At 33.5% G+C, this 15,136-nt stretch overlaps 1 protein-coding gene across 1 annotated transcript in view; it reads left to right on the top strand.

The window, feature by feature from the left end:
* LOC129237636 (polyhomeotic-proximal chromatin protein-like) overlaps positions 1-14,420 on the top strand; it is a 157,115-nt gene extending 142,695 nt beyond the window's left edge. Inside the window, exons 5-6 of the mRNA XM_054872513.1 lie at positions 5,608-6,182; positions 14,251-14,420. Of these exons, the coding sequence (XP_054728488.1) occupies positions 5,608-6,182; positions 14,251-14,420 (745 nt within the window). The remainder of the gene's footprint in view (positions 1-5,607; positions 6,183-14,250) is intronic.
* The last annotated feature ends 716 nt before the right edge of the window (positions 14,421-15,136 follow it).

The following is a 15,136-nucleotide window of genomic DNA, read 5'->3' as shown; positions in this document are numbered from 1 at the left end:
ATTAAAATTAAAACTAAAACTAAAATTAAAATAAAACTAAAATTAAAATTAAAATCCAAATTAAAATAATAACTAAAATTAAAATTAAAACTAAAACTAAAATTTAAAATTAAAATTAAAGTTAAAATTAAAATTAAAATTAAAATTAAAATTAAAATTAAAATTAAAATTAAAATTAAAATTAAAATTAAAATTAAAATTAAAATTAAAATTAAAACTAAAATTAAAATTAAAATTAAAATTAAAATTAAAATTAAAATTAAAATTAAAATTAAAATTAAAATTAAAATTAAAATTAAAATTAAAATTAAAATTAAAATTAAAATTAAAATTAAAATTAAAATTAAAATTAAAATTAAAATTAAAATTAAAATTAAAATTAAAATTAAAATTAAAATTAAAATTAAAATTAAAATTAAAATTAAAATTAAAATTAAAATTAAAATTAAAATTAAAATTAAAATTAAAATTAAAATTAAAATTAAAATTAAAATTAAAATTAAAATTAAAATTAAAATTAAAATTAAAATTAAAATTAAAATTAAAAGTAAAAATAAAATTAAAATTAAAATTAAAATTAAAATTAAAATTTAAATTTAAATTTAAAATTAAATAAAATATAATTAAATAAAAATTAATTAAATAAAATTTAATTTAAATTTTAATTTAAATAAAAATAAAAATTAAAAAAGTGAGCGAAACTAAAATCAAAGTAAAAATTAAAATTAAAATTATATAATATTTGTAGTTACACCAAAACAGTAATTTAAGTTAATATTAAATATTGGAATTGAAAAGTATTTTAAAAGTTATATTGCAGTGTATCCAAATTATTCTTCAGCGTATTCAATAGGAATCCACATACATACATTAAAATTCTAGCAAAAAACAAAGCAACAAAAAAATGTCTTCCAAGTCAGCGCGTGAAAGTGAAGCACTGTGATTTTTGTATTCAACAAATATGCTTCCTTCCAAGAAGATTTATTTGTCTCGCGCAAAAAGCGTGGACGAGTACTTATACAGAACCTCTTTAAGTATTATCTTTTAAAATTAAAAAAAAAGCTAAAAAATTCAAATTCAAAAAGTTTCATTTTCAAAGCCATCCAATCCCTGCACATTTCGTGTGAGCTTCCACAGGATTTCTATTGCCTTCTTGCTGTTGAACAAGCTTTCAAAAATAATTTTCACACTTTAATTTCTGCTAAAGATGACTACCACAAGCGCGCAGCCGGATTGCGAATCGCTGTATTTAGCCACACAAACCCACTCACATCTCTCACACCATGAATGAATGTGCGTGTATTCTATATATCCATATATGTGTTTAATTTTCGCATATACTCGTACATGATTTTAGATTTTGTTGCGTTGCATATAAATGAAATCGATTTTCTCAGCTGTTGACATAATTACACACACTAATACACCAGCACGCAGCCGGAGAAATTATGTACACTTACACATGCACGTTGATGCAAAGGGCGAAGCGTTTGAGTGGAGTTATTTTTAAAGCTGTATGTATATGTATTTATAATGTGCTTTCCCACATATACATATACAAATACAAATATATATGTAATAGCTGGCATATTATGTAAAATTTCCTTATTTTTTTGTTTTTGTTTTTCTGGTGTGCTTTCATCACTTGTGTATGCACGATCGTTAAACGAATCTGTAGCTGAATCCGCTTTCAGCTTCGTGTGGAAGCGGAAAAGTCATTAAATACTTTTTTATTTTGTCTTTTCTGTTTTGTGAAAATCAAGTGCACAATAAAGTAAAAAAAAAATACGCAAAATATTATATGTACACAATGCGAAAGAGGAAACTGTGAAGGAAGATAGTAAAAGCTGCACAGATGAAGTTGAGAGTTCCTTTCTTATTTCATTTTGCACTTTTTTATTGAACGCAAAACGCAATCATATTCGCTAGATTTTGATACATATTTGTGTGTGTGTGTATGCACTAAAATTTATATATATTTATCTGTGTACATGATATGGCATAAATGTATGTGTGTGTATGCGTGTAAGTAATTTTTTATGAGTCTACTTGAGACTTGTGTCATTAAAGACGGAAATGCGGAATTTTCGGCAAAGCGAATATTTATCAGGCTGTGAACAAAAGCAGGCTGTAGAAGAACAAATCTTAAACGCGAGATATGAGAGATACAGGAAGTGTTGCCCATAAAACGATGCTTTGCTTAACTTTTTATTTTCTTTTCTTTTTTGTGAATATTAATCTTAATCTCAACACAACGTTTTTATATGAAAGTGAGGGCGTATAGTGAATTGAAAAAGGATGAGGTTTGCAACCTTTGTGCCTTGTGAGTGTAGAATCCAATTCTTGGTGTCATACTTTACAATTTTCATCAAAATTCTTTGTTAAGTAGATAAATGTTTGACTTGGAATGCTCTATTCATTGCTAATTTGTACTTCGAAGAATTTAATACTGCTTTGCTTACCTTTCAGCACTTGAGTCTCTTTGATAAGTATTTAAGCCTTGAATGAAATTTATATTTTTAGGATGGCAAAGACTTTCATCCCCAAAACGACAACACCCACTTTTAAACTTATCTCAGATCGCACCTAGGCTCAAATACCATATAACCAAAATGCCACTTTTTATGCGTAACCTAAATTCAATAATTTCAATTCTTGCTCATTTGTTGTAATATGGTATTAAATTAAATTATTAGTTTTAATTTTTTCTTTTTTTGTTTGATTCATAGCCTCTGACAAAATTTAATAAAAAAAATTTGTTCTGAGCGTTTCTTTTATGCTTACAACTAAAATAAAAACTTTGTTTAACAAGTTTTAAGCTTCATTTTGCACATCAGACTCTACGGTCAATTTTTTGCTCACCACACAAGCTTTTTTGACATTCGACATATGAAGATTCGGTCAGTCGGCGTTTGGATGCTCAACAAATCGCGCACATTTTTCTTTGTCTATTAGTTGCCAACTCTCCATTTATAGTCTCATAGCAGCCATTTGAATAATTCTCCCGACATATCTGAATACAAATTTCCCATACCTTTCTTATTGGAGCAAATTTGTCTGCTGCAACCTGTATGCGTACTGCTTTATCATCAAATTGCGAGCAGCACATTTGAAATTTGTATCTGATTTGATTCGGATTTCTTTTTGCGTGTGGTGCCGAAGGCGTCATCAAAGCTTGCCGTCAGAGCAGCAATAGTATGTCTCTAGACTAAAAAACTCCCCCTCGTTTGAAACCGTCGCCCACCCTGGAAGCGCTTTGGCATTACTTCAGAGTGGCATCTCATCTTCCTCATTACAAGGTCTGTCTGCTTGTGCCTGAGTTCAGATCCCGTTTTTTTATATGGAGAATTCTTTTCGCAAAAGCACTGATGATCTCCCACATTTCCTCGCTGCTTAGCATCTTGTCGATTACAATTTCATTGGTTATGGGGCCGACTGTATTCTCGAGCGTTCGACGTTCTTGTTCCCAACGCATGCATTAGAAAAAGGTGTGTTCAGCATCATCTCCGACTGCGTCACCGTATATGCATGTGGGGTGTTCGCTTATTCCCTATTTTGAAGTGGTATTTCTGGAAATAGGCGTGCCCGAAAGCATTCGGGTGGTAAAAAAATTGACTTCATCGGAGTTCCTGCTGTGGAATGTGGCGGCATCTTTTACTAATCTAGCCGTCCACCTGCCACGTATTCCGTTTCTCGAGCAGTCTTACCATAGGCTAGGCGTTTCGTCCTTTATTTCGTGCGGTGCAAGTTTGCTAACTGCTTCTACCATCCCCTCGTTTTTAATGCCCACAACTTTTTCTCCTCAAAGGCTAGTAAATATATTGGTAATTAACCGCTTATCACCTGAACAGCTGACCTACTGTGCGGTAGGCGGACACAACTCTCAGAGCTGCCGTTCATTGTACCAATGCTAGGAGCTTACAGCGGCCGCTTGCCTTTAGCACATCTGCCCGCAGTTCATGCATGCTAATTTCTAAGCGATGTGCTTACTGGTTAAAAGTATAGGGTTTTTCAGTAAGAGCGCTTCAACTTTTGAACTTTTTTGAATAAAACACAAACGGTTTGACTTTTTTAACTAATTTTTTTTTTATTATCGAGAAGGTGGAGAAGGACTTGGCTTCACTTGTGTCCAATTGGCGCCGGTTAGCACGAGAAAGAAACGACTAGCGCGCTTTGTTAAACTCGGCCAAAATCGCGTAAGCGGTTATAGCGCCAATCAAGGCAAGAGAAAGAGAAATCTAACCACGCTTGTATCCGTATCATTACTTGGTTAAGTTTCCGACAAGCTTCTTCAAGTTGTCGAGCCTTGGTGACTGCGACGATATCATCTGCATATCCAGTTGCAGTCCATTATAAGATTTCTCGTTTCAGTTTAAAATCGGTGCTGATCGATCCAAGTCCTATCGATGTTTATTAAATTATGCAAATAATCTTTTTTATTCTATCTAAAATATTCCAAATTTTCCCTCGATTCACTAATTTTTCGAATGGCTCTTTCTTAAATAAATAAATCTTCATTCAAATATTTGCCACTGCACGATATTTGGCTCCTTGTATTCAGAAAAATACCCTGACATCACAACTTCAAATGGTTTATAAACAGAAAATAATTTGAAGTATCGAAAACTTTTTTTTGTCATATTGAAAAAAATTGCATCTTAAGATCGATTCCTTTACTTGTTAATGCTTCTCTATTTAGTCAATACCTTTTAACCATTCTGTAACACCTTCATTGTGCGACTTTTGTGGTTTCTTATTTTAATTTTGAAAATAAGTCTTCACTTTCAGATTACTGCAGTCTGACCATAAAACTATTTTTAAAGTATACTAAGGAAAAATGTATAAAAATTTTACCAAAAGAACTTTTTAGTTTAAAAAAATTTTCTTAAAGTATAAAAACGACTTTTTTGAAGGCTTTCAAGAAGCAAGAAACCCTAACTATTATCTTTCGTCATTATTTCAAATTAAATTGATTCACTTTCTTCCGGCTGAAGTCCACTTTAAGGTAACTAATAATAAGTTTATACTCATCTACCTATGCTAAATTGAATCTTTTGTTATTTCGAAGAAAATTGAATGGGAACTAGAATTATTGGTCTGTGATAAGTAAAAGTCGAGTAAGATTTTTATAGCGAAAATAAAAACTTTACTAAAAAAGCATAATAAACTTCAAACTTTAAAACGAATTCAACATTTGAAGCGTGCGAAGTTTGCATTGGTCCTAAGCACATAGAACTCATCCATTTAGTTCGGTTTCATACAAACAACAAACATTGAAAATCTTAGCGAAATAACAGCCAAGTGTAAATAGAATCCGTTATAACCAAAACATATAAATAAAAAAGGTCACCAAAACCAAGACTTTGCTAAAAACCCGCGACACGCTAAAACAACAAAAAAAAACCATAACTAACTGCCCAGAATTGGCGTTTAGCGAATTGTTAACAGCACCAGATTACCTGCTGCGCTGCGATAATTGCGTGCAGCTGCGATAAACAAGCGTTTCGTGTGTGACCAGTAAACTAAAACTAAACTACCGTTTAATAAGCAAATAATTAACTAATCGTTGAGTAAAAACGTTTGCTCATCCACACAATCACAACAAAGCGTTACAACCCGAACAGCAACAGTAGCCACTGTCGCGCCAGTAAAAATGTTGGCGATGCCGACTCTCATGATGCCAGCCACTGCACAAATGACGATCAGTAGCCAACCGTTGTCGGTGGGTGCGCCGCATGCCAAGCCCTATGAAACCAAACTGTTGACAATCCATCAATCGCATATGCAGCAGACGCATCATCAGAATAATGCTGTTGTCGCTGTCAGCAAGCAACAGCAGCAGCAGGCACAACAACAAGCTGCTGCCGCTCAGCAAATGTCAGCCAATCAACAGGCCGTTGTACAGCAGCAACAACAACAGCAACAGCAACAGGCCGCACAAGTGGCACATCAGCAACAACAAGCAGCTGTTGTGGCACAACAACAGCAACAACAAGCTGCTGCCGCTGCAGTAGCCCAACATCATCAGCAGCAAGCCGCAGCCGCTGCTGCAGCAGCTGCTTGTGTGGCACAGCAACAGGCATGTGTAGCAGTGCAACAACAACAACAGCAACAGCAATATCAGATACATTCGCAACAACAATCGCCGCAGCAGGTGATGAGTAGCAGCTCGCCAAAGCAAGGTAAGAGTAAGTCAAGAAGTGGGAAAAGTGTAGAAGGGGGTGCAAATTTTGAAGTATTGAGCTTTTTCACAATTTACCCAAGGAAATGCGAAAGGGTTGTACTAATTCAGTGAGGTGTGGAAAAAAGTCATATATGTAGCATATATACATACGTGTAACTGTACAATATTTTTGAAAAATAGTAAATCACATGCAGTGGTCCCTCAATAAGTATGATTTTATTTAATAAATTTAAAATTCTACTTGTAAAAGAAAACAATATTATCCACCAAAATCTCATTCGAAATAAATTTCTATTCTAATAAAAAGTGAGTAAATATTTGCACTTTTGACAAAGTCACTTATCTGTCTTTAGCAAGTCTCGCTAAACGATTGGTAAATCGTGAACTTTTCTAAAAAAAAATTTAGTCAGCTGCAAATTTCTCAGAGTTGTAATAGAACTCTGCTTATCGGGGTTGGCAGACAGAAAACTTTCACTCGACTTAAGTAAATTTATTAAAAATTCATATAAAAATATACTGCTATACGAATTAAGAAAGTTTGGAGAAGAGTAGTGAATCCCGTGATTACGCTTTTCGTGACAATAGAAACGCTTGACTGATTATGAATGTGGGTTTATAAATTTTTCTGCCAGTACATATATAATTTAATGCTCCAGAAAAGTTTCTTTCATTTTTTGTTATTAGTATCATTATTATGAACGAATTTAGCACAGTTACCCGAGAGATCTATTGTGACTCCTTCATACAGTGTAATTTTCAGAGCTTAACTTATTCAATAAGTTTTAGTGTTTGCCCTATTTTATCAAGTTTTATTTCCTCATTGGTAAAATATGTTTACCCGTATGTTTGCGCCTCCAATGCATCAGTGCTGGGCACGATGCCCACACATATTTTCACATATTTCCAGGCAATTATATATGTTTCTGAATAACTCAGAACAGCTGATCGGTTACAAAATAATATAATAATGCTTCTAAAGTCCGGTTTAACCTGTTCTCCAACTTCTGTAAAATATACCGAGCAACATGGGGAATATCCATACATTACGGCGAGGGACTAGCAATATTTGAAACAATTTCTTTGATTGCTTATGTGATTATTATCATTTTAATTTGTTGTTTTTGGTGAGGCTGATCGCTGGCATTCTTCTGTAGCCATTGACATATGTATCCAAAAACAAAAAAAAAAAAAACAATTGGTTGCTCACCAGCCGCACGCCTTTTACAAGAAGTTCTTATAGAAGGAAAGCAGTACAAATGTATCTGCGTATTACTCTGAGAAAAAAAAAGGAAAAATTATAAATCATGTACGATAAAAGGTATCATTTAGTTTTTTTCTTTTATTCATTCCTCAAAATATGCGTATTATATTCGCAAAATTTTATTTTTTGTGAGAAATATTGTAATAAAATCTTGACATACCTTTTATATTTCCAAAAGTTCTTCCAACATTAAAGTGAACAGTTAAAGAATTCAAAAAGTTGGAACGTGAGCCGGGATTCAAAAAAGTTGACCAATAGCTGAGAGAATATTTAAATGATAGAACGTTTGCTATAACTGAAACAGGAATCAACACAAAATATTAATTATTTTATGTATGGTGGACTTTCGGAAAACATATACGACTTTTATCAACTTGCTTTGTTTCAACTGGTAAAAATAATGTTTAAACTTAGTTCTCCAATACCCAAGACAAACTTAATTGAAAAAACTTTGGTTTTGAGTCAAAATTTGTAGTAAGTTCAATGGCAAGAAGGACAAAAAAAATTATAAACTTAAAAACAAAATTTTTTTGTAGGAAAAAAAATTTAAAAAATTAAAAAAAAATTTTTTGTTGCAAAAAAAAGAAAAATAAAAAAGCAATTGTTTTGTTACAAAGAAAAGAAAGAATTAAAAAAAAATTTTAACAAAAAAAAGAAAAAAAATTTTTGTAAGAAGAATATAGAAAAATATAAAATATAAAATATAAAATATAAAAATATTTTTTTTTAACTTTTTTTAGGAAAAACCAAATCTTTGTTTAAAGAAAAAAACAATTTTTTAAGCTATTTTTTAGGAAAAAGCTAACTTTTTTGAGCGTTTTTTTTTAACTTTATTTTTTCTTAATGTTTCTCTCTGCACAAAAAGTAAAATAAATTAAAAAAATTTTAAACTTGAAAAAACAAAATTTGTTTGTAACAAAAAAAAAAAAAGATAAATTAAAAATAAAAATTTTTTTGTAACAAAGAAAAGAAAAAATTAAAAAAAAAAACATTTTTTATATTGTAACGATACAAAAAGGAAAAATTAAAAAAAATTTTAATTAAATTAAAAGTATTTTTTTTAACTGCTTTTAGGAAAAACCAAATCTTTTTTTAACTTTGTTTTAGGGAAAAGCAAATTGGTTAAGCTTTTTTTGAGACTTTATTTTTTCTTAATATTTTTCTCTGAACCAGAAGTTAAAAAAATTAAACGATTGCAAACTTAAAAAAACAAACAACAAACTTGTAACAAAAAAAAAAGAAAAAGTTAAAAATAAAAAATTTTTTGTAACAATAAATAAGGAAAAATTAAAAAAGAAATTTTAAAATTGTTTTTGAAGCTTGTTTAAGGAAAAATAAATTTTTTTAAAGCGTTTTTTTAAACTTTATTCTTTTTAAAGTTTTGCTCTGAATCATTTTTTAAGAAAAAAAACTTTAACTTGTTTTTTAAGCAAAAAGTGTTTTGTTCTACCAAATAACTTTTATTGCACGCGAACTTCTCTTTAAAATAGTATGGAGAAACATTTTTTGACTGAAATGTAAGATGTAAGATTAGTGGATATTTTTGTATTTAAAAATTGGTGTTGGGCAAAGTAGCATAGAAGTGTAGACAATGCTTTTGCTACTCTCGAATAGCAAGACCATTTCTTTTTTGGGCATAAATACGACACTTTTTTTCATTGAAATCTCATGCGCCCAAATAGTTGTTGCTCTGTTTTTTGTTTTGTTTTTGTTTTATTGGAACATTAAAAATCTATTTATATTCCAGTTAATAAAAGTAACAAATAATTTTTTTTTTTTCAAAACATAGAAATATTATAACAATGGATGAATCACAAGCTCCAGTGGTTTGTTCCTGAAATAAGTAATGAAACAAATTTAATTTTTTAAAAAATGTGTCAAAACTAAAAAATAAATATTTCTCTTGAAATAAATACCTATTAAAAAAATTTGTGAAAGCTGAATTGAATTTTCTTTACACAAAGTAGTCGATGTCTAAGCGCGCTTATGATGCATATTTCTGCTGCCATGAACTTTTCTTATACAAATCTGGCTCTCTTTCAAGTACTTGTAGAATTTTAAGCAACTTTGTTCCTAATTACGTTCATGGAACAAGCCAGACCTCAGCGTTCTGAGTTGAGAGAAGGATTTTTTTTCACATCCAAAATCTTCTATCCACCGCAAAGACTCGTTCGACTGTCGTGTATGCCCCTGGTACAGCAAAAGCATGCCCAATGAGCACCCCGAATTTAGTGAAGAGTGCGCCGTTTTTCGAAAGTAACACTAAACCTAGCGTTTGTCAGATAACTTGCCTTCTATGCCACATTTTGAAAATCTTCCTTCTTTGAAGATTCAGTGGGTGCTATGGAGGTTAGGATTTGCTCAATAGGTCAGTTTTTCACACGTCCCAGAACAAATTTAGTTTAAAAAAAATACTTTTTTAGGGTCTAATAAAATAAAATAATAATAAATGTTTAATAAGAGGTTTATAATTAAATGAATTAACGGCGTAATTTGTTTTTGAAAAAAAAGTCAACGCTTAAGTCGGCACATTTGAGCGCCACACGATGTACAATGCATTATGAAACCGTAGTCCTGGGACTTATTGACAAGTTTTTAATTGTTTCTTGTTTAATTGTAACATTTTTTTCCTATATAAGTAAAGCTCATTTCCCATTTAGTATTATAACATAGAAGCGCATGTATTCAGCTATCATAAACTATTTCTGCTTTTACTAGCTTTGCTTCATAAAAATTCTCAGCTTGAATAAAAATTTGTGGCATCAAAATCCGATTAAAAGCAGACTAAAAAATTTTGTTATAAGCGCGAGTTTCCAAATAAAAATTAATTTATGTACATACAAAGGCAGCAAAATACCGCGAAGAGTTGTGGCATCATAGATCTTCTTCTCATGATGGGTTATTCAGCCTTAAGCCCCTAGTACTAGTTCTGCAGCTACCGGCGTACCACTCACTTTTTTGCCGCTTGCAATTCTCGTTCAGCTGTCACATTAGATTAATCCGCTTTTTGGAACCCGCTACGCAATACAATTGGCGAGTTTTTATTTTTATTTAACTTTTATTTTTTATTTTTGCAAAGCAATATTCATCAACATGCTCTTAAATTTAAATTAAATCAGGCCACATTCACACACGAGAAATTTGTGCAGCCACGAGGCAAAAGATTTCTGAGAATGAAAAACCTTGCACTCATCCCACAAACCGCTTAAATGCCAGATTAAAATCGGTAAGAATTTCACGTACAATCAATGTTTGTTAAATCAACTGATGCCAAAATGCCTGTGTACCAACACTCGCCCCGCCACCATAGCTATCGAGCTGGCGAATGTCTGATTTTTAGCCATGGCACACTCGCTCGCCGTGGCTGCAGCGGCATTAACGAAGCGAAAGCTGCAGAACACTACACGGCGGTATTTACGTGTAAAGCCACCCACATAAACCTATGCACATACATACACATATAGGTACATGTGCAGTGGTAGCGCTGGCTGGCTGACTGTTTGTTTTGCCTGACATGTGGAAAAGTAAACGAAAATCAATTTGAAATTATTGTCGATTTCCAGATGCTATTGATTTTGGGTAGCCGATTTTGTTAGCGATGGCATTAGTGTTGGCAAGGCATCAATGGCTGGAATAAGCGATAGAAATCCTAGTTGGTTACTTGGTTGGTTGGTTGGTTGGTTGGTTGAACTTTACGAAAGACAAACGAAAACAATTCGAGGAAGAAATAATAATACAAATATAGCAAAGTAAGAAAATCTGAAGTCAAAAGTTGTGGCTTCTCCTAAGAAAAACTGTGAGTAAAGTGAATTGAGGTCGTCGGCAGAGTGCGGGTGAAGTAAAAACATAACAAAAGAAAAAAAAACAAAACTTAAAAGCTGGTGAAAGCATTCGAAAGCAAGTGAAAGCCAGTCAACACAGCAGACAAGCCCAGTTAAGCCAAGTCAAGTCCATAGCAGGTCAGACCAGACCAGAGCAGAGCAGAGCAGAGCAGAGCATGCCAAATTCAATCGCAGTGAAATACATGATGAAGTGTATGTAGCAGGCGAGCACAAGAAAAGAAGAAAAAATAACTTAAAAGAAAACGGAAAAGTAGAAATAGGAAAAAAACTAAAGTAAAAATTTGATTGAAAGAGGCCAACGGCATAGAAAAGAGAGGGCGTGAGCCCAACGAGTGGGTTTGAATTTCATTTGTCTGAGCATGGATTTTTTTTCATGTCTTTTATTTTCGAATACATTTTTTTCTGCCTTCCTTTTTAGGGCAGCATATGTTGACCGAATTTAACATTGCGCTCGAGCATGCCAGATTGATGCTTAACGGTAATTTAATTTGCAGTTCAATGGGATTTGCCAGCTACTAGCACGAATGCTGAGCACACAGACGTATGAGTAGATGTGTCACATGCATACGCGCGTATTACACACACACACACAGTACTGTGTACGTGTGCAATGAAGAGCTAGGCTGCCTAATTTCCGAGTGCGCTCTCTGCCTTCATTGGCTGCCTGACTTTTCTTGTTTAGTGTATTTCAAGCTGCTTACTGCTAGCTGCTGCTGGCTGCTTGCTTCCTTAGCCTTCTCGCATTGATATCTCTACCGTTGGCTTTTTTTCGTTTTTAAAAGGCTTTGCTTGAGTGCTTACATAAATTTAGCATAATATGTATCGCTTTACTCTTCGATGCTTGACATGATTGCACTTGAAATGGAAACTGAAATTGTTTGCTTACCTAGACATTTGCAACAAATACATACACGAGTGTATTATTTTCTTGGTATTTGTATCTCTACATGTGGAAAAACTACTGCTGTTAGCTTTGCTTCGTTAGATGCTATTTTATTGTATTTATTATCGTAATACATGCATATGGGTGTGTGTGTGTGTGCAAGCACAAGTTTGTCTCTTAAAAGGAAATCAATAAGTTGAGGAATGAAACAACAAAATCTTCAAATAAATACATGTTTACAAATGCATCAAAATCCAGTAGAAATATTCGAAAACCGAAGTACAAGCAGCTGTTAGCTTTCAAATACACTTGTGCAGCAATTTGCTGTCAACCAGTCATTGAGCATTGAGTATTGACCAAAAATGTTGTTAGTCCCAAGTACTTACATAACCAGAGAGGTATGTAGCAAAATTTTCCAGGAATTTTATTTTAGTATTTCGTCAAAAATATTTCCAATGCATGCTAGTAAATATTTGTAAACTTCAATACTTGAGTACTTTGATATGAATGCGTAAGTGCTGAATTCGAACACTGTGCATGTGTGTGAGTAAGCAGCGCCTGCTAGCTGACAACATGAGCATGTTGATAAGGCAAGTAAGATAAGGCAGCAAATAACAGCAAATAACAACAAATGCAACGACATGCTGTGCATTGTAGCCCGAAAATTCAGTTATGCTGCCAACATCCCATTTATTCATCAAATCTTCAACTTGGTTGCTAGATCTCATATGAGGCAACTGAAATAGCAAAGAAAGGACATTGATTGACCAATGGACAGCCAGGCTGCCTTCCTAAACCTAACTACAGTTAAAAAAAAGAAGAGAAAAAACAAAAGCAGTTGCCAGAGATGCCACACATCGATGGAACTAAAGCCCATAATAGTTTTATTGTGTTTTGCGTCAATTCTTATATGACGAGAATATAGGCAAAAGTTGCACGCTTAGTATGGTGAGAGAATAATCTATTATTGCACCACCAGAGAACTACGAGTGAGGTGGAATATGCAGCAAGTGCAACACGAAACAAGCAATATGACGCATAAAAAACATAATGGTTGCTTGGTAAATAGGTACATCAAATCAGCTTGTGCGCATCAAAATGTATTGAAAAGCTGACAAAAGTACTTCATTTTCGTCTGCTTGTCGAGCTGCATATGTGACTAATGTCCAAATTTTAATTATTTTAATTATTAAGCTTGCAAGACAACCTGTATTTTTTTTCACACAACCCCATACCGAAAAAGGCTGGCGCCGTAGACAAATAAGTTGGAACACCAATTCATATAAGTCAAAAAGTTTTTTCCAACAGCGGTCACCCCTGAGCAAGCAATGACAACCCTCTGAGTGTATTTCCGCCATGAAAAAGCTCCTCATAAAAGGTCATCTGCCGCTCGAAGGTTCCTATATTTCGTGGAACAACATCCAGAAGCAAACCACAAATAGGGAAAAGAGCTCGGCAAAACAACCAAAAAGGTTGGGTATTTATGTTACAGTTTGCGGAAAAAATAAATCCACTATTTTTGAGTAAATTTTTTGCGTAAATGATTTAAAACTGTTTTATGGTCGACAATTAGCTCCTGGGCAATACTACTTCTATGCCGGTCAACTTTGATTATTTCTGTGGTCTTATCAACATTTTGACATTTTCTATAACATTAAAAAAGCCCGAACGGAATCGACGGAACCAAAATTGCACCACATGTCTTCTAACTCCAGATTTTCTTCACAATTTTAGCGATCTGGTTTGCATTTTCGCCTTTATCAAAGATGTGAAACCTACCGAATTTTCTCTTTGTTGACTTCCATGATTAAGACCCTGCAACTCACAACTGAATGGAACAGGCAAAAACTTGTAAAGGAATTGTTTTTAGTGTGAAATGTCACCTTGACAACGAGCATAAACTTTACATTTTTGGTTCTATACTTTACGAGATATCGATCGCTAAAACTATCCACAGAGAAAATAATGAATTTGTTTTTCCCCAAACTTTTATAATAATAAAAAATAAATAACCTTCATGCTTTTTACTCGACTGTATTTATATTATACTGAGATTTATGTCTTTCTAAAAAATTCTTAGTCTGGTGGCCAACACTCGAGAAAAGAACAACAGTAAAATGCCTAGAAAGTATACAAAGGGGTGCTAGTCTCTGCATAAGCGGGGCACTAAAGACTCCGCTCACGGCAGCGATGAATGGCATGCTGCACTTATTACCGATTGAGGCTTACTGCAAACAGCTGGCGGCGTAATCGGCCCTTAGTTTGAGAGAATCCTCTAACTTAGCCACTAATAGAAGAGGTCACTCAAGAATACTAGATGAATACCCCTTCCTACATCAAACGACAGTCTTTTGTAGCTCAGTGGAGTTGCATTTAAACACATCCTTTACCACAACTTTCTTAACGAGAGAAGATTGGAACAATGGGGTAATGGACAATAGACGCTGAATCAACATCCATACTGATGGTTCCAAGCTAAATGATCAAGTAGGCGGAGGCCTTCATTCTGAAGAAATCTCATTCTGGTTACCGGATCACTTCAGTGTATTTCAAAATGAAATTTTGGCTTTAAGGGAGGTCTGCTAGCCCTAAATAAAAGTGTTCTCACCACAAGAGATATAAACATATATTCAGATAGCCAATCGGCTCTGAAAGCTTAAAAATCGCTTAATATTAATTCGAAGACATTAAAAGAAAGTATCGACGTTCTGACAGAACTATCACAGTACTTTGTAATAAACTTGCTCTGGGTGCCGGGGCATAGAGACATAGAAGGCAACTGTAAAGTAGATGAACTAGCGAGATTGGGTACCACATTGCCGATCCAACCAGGCAAAGCGATTATACCTATACCTTTAGCAACTTGCAAGTTGCTTATAGATAAACACACTATCAGTGCCGCCAACAGGCTATGGTCTCAGGGACCTGTGCAACTAGCAGAATGACGTGGCTGGAATGAAACATGG

Source organism: Anastrepha obliqua, chromosome 1, assembly GCF_027943255.1.
Source record: "Anastrepha obliqua isolate idAnaObli1 chromosome 1, idAnaObli1_1.0, whole genome shotgun sequence".
NCBI classification, from domain to species: Eukaryota; Metazoa; Arthropoda; class Insecta; order Diptera; family Tephritidae; genus Anastrepha; species Anastrepha obliqua.
Note: the sequence above shows the minus strand (reverse complement) of the source record. Positions and strands in the feature narration are given on the sequence as shown.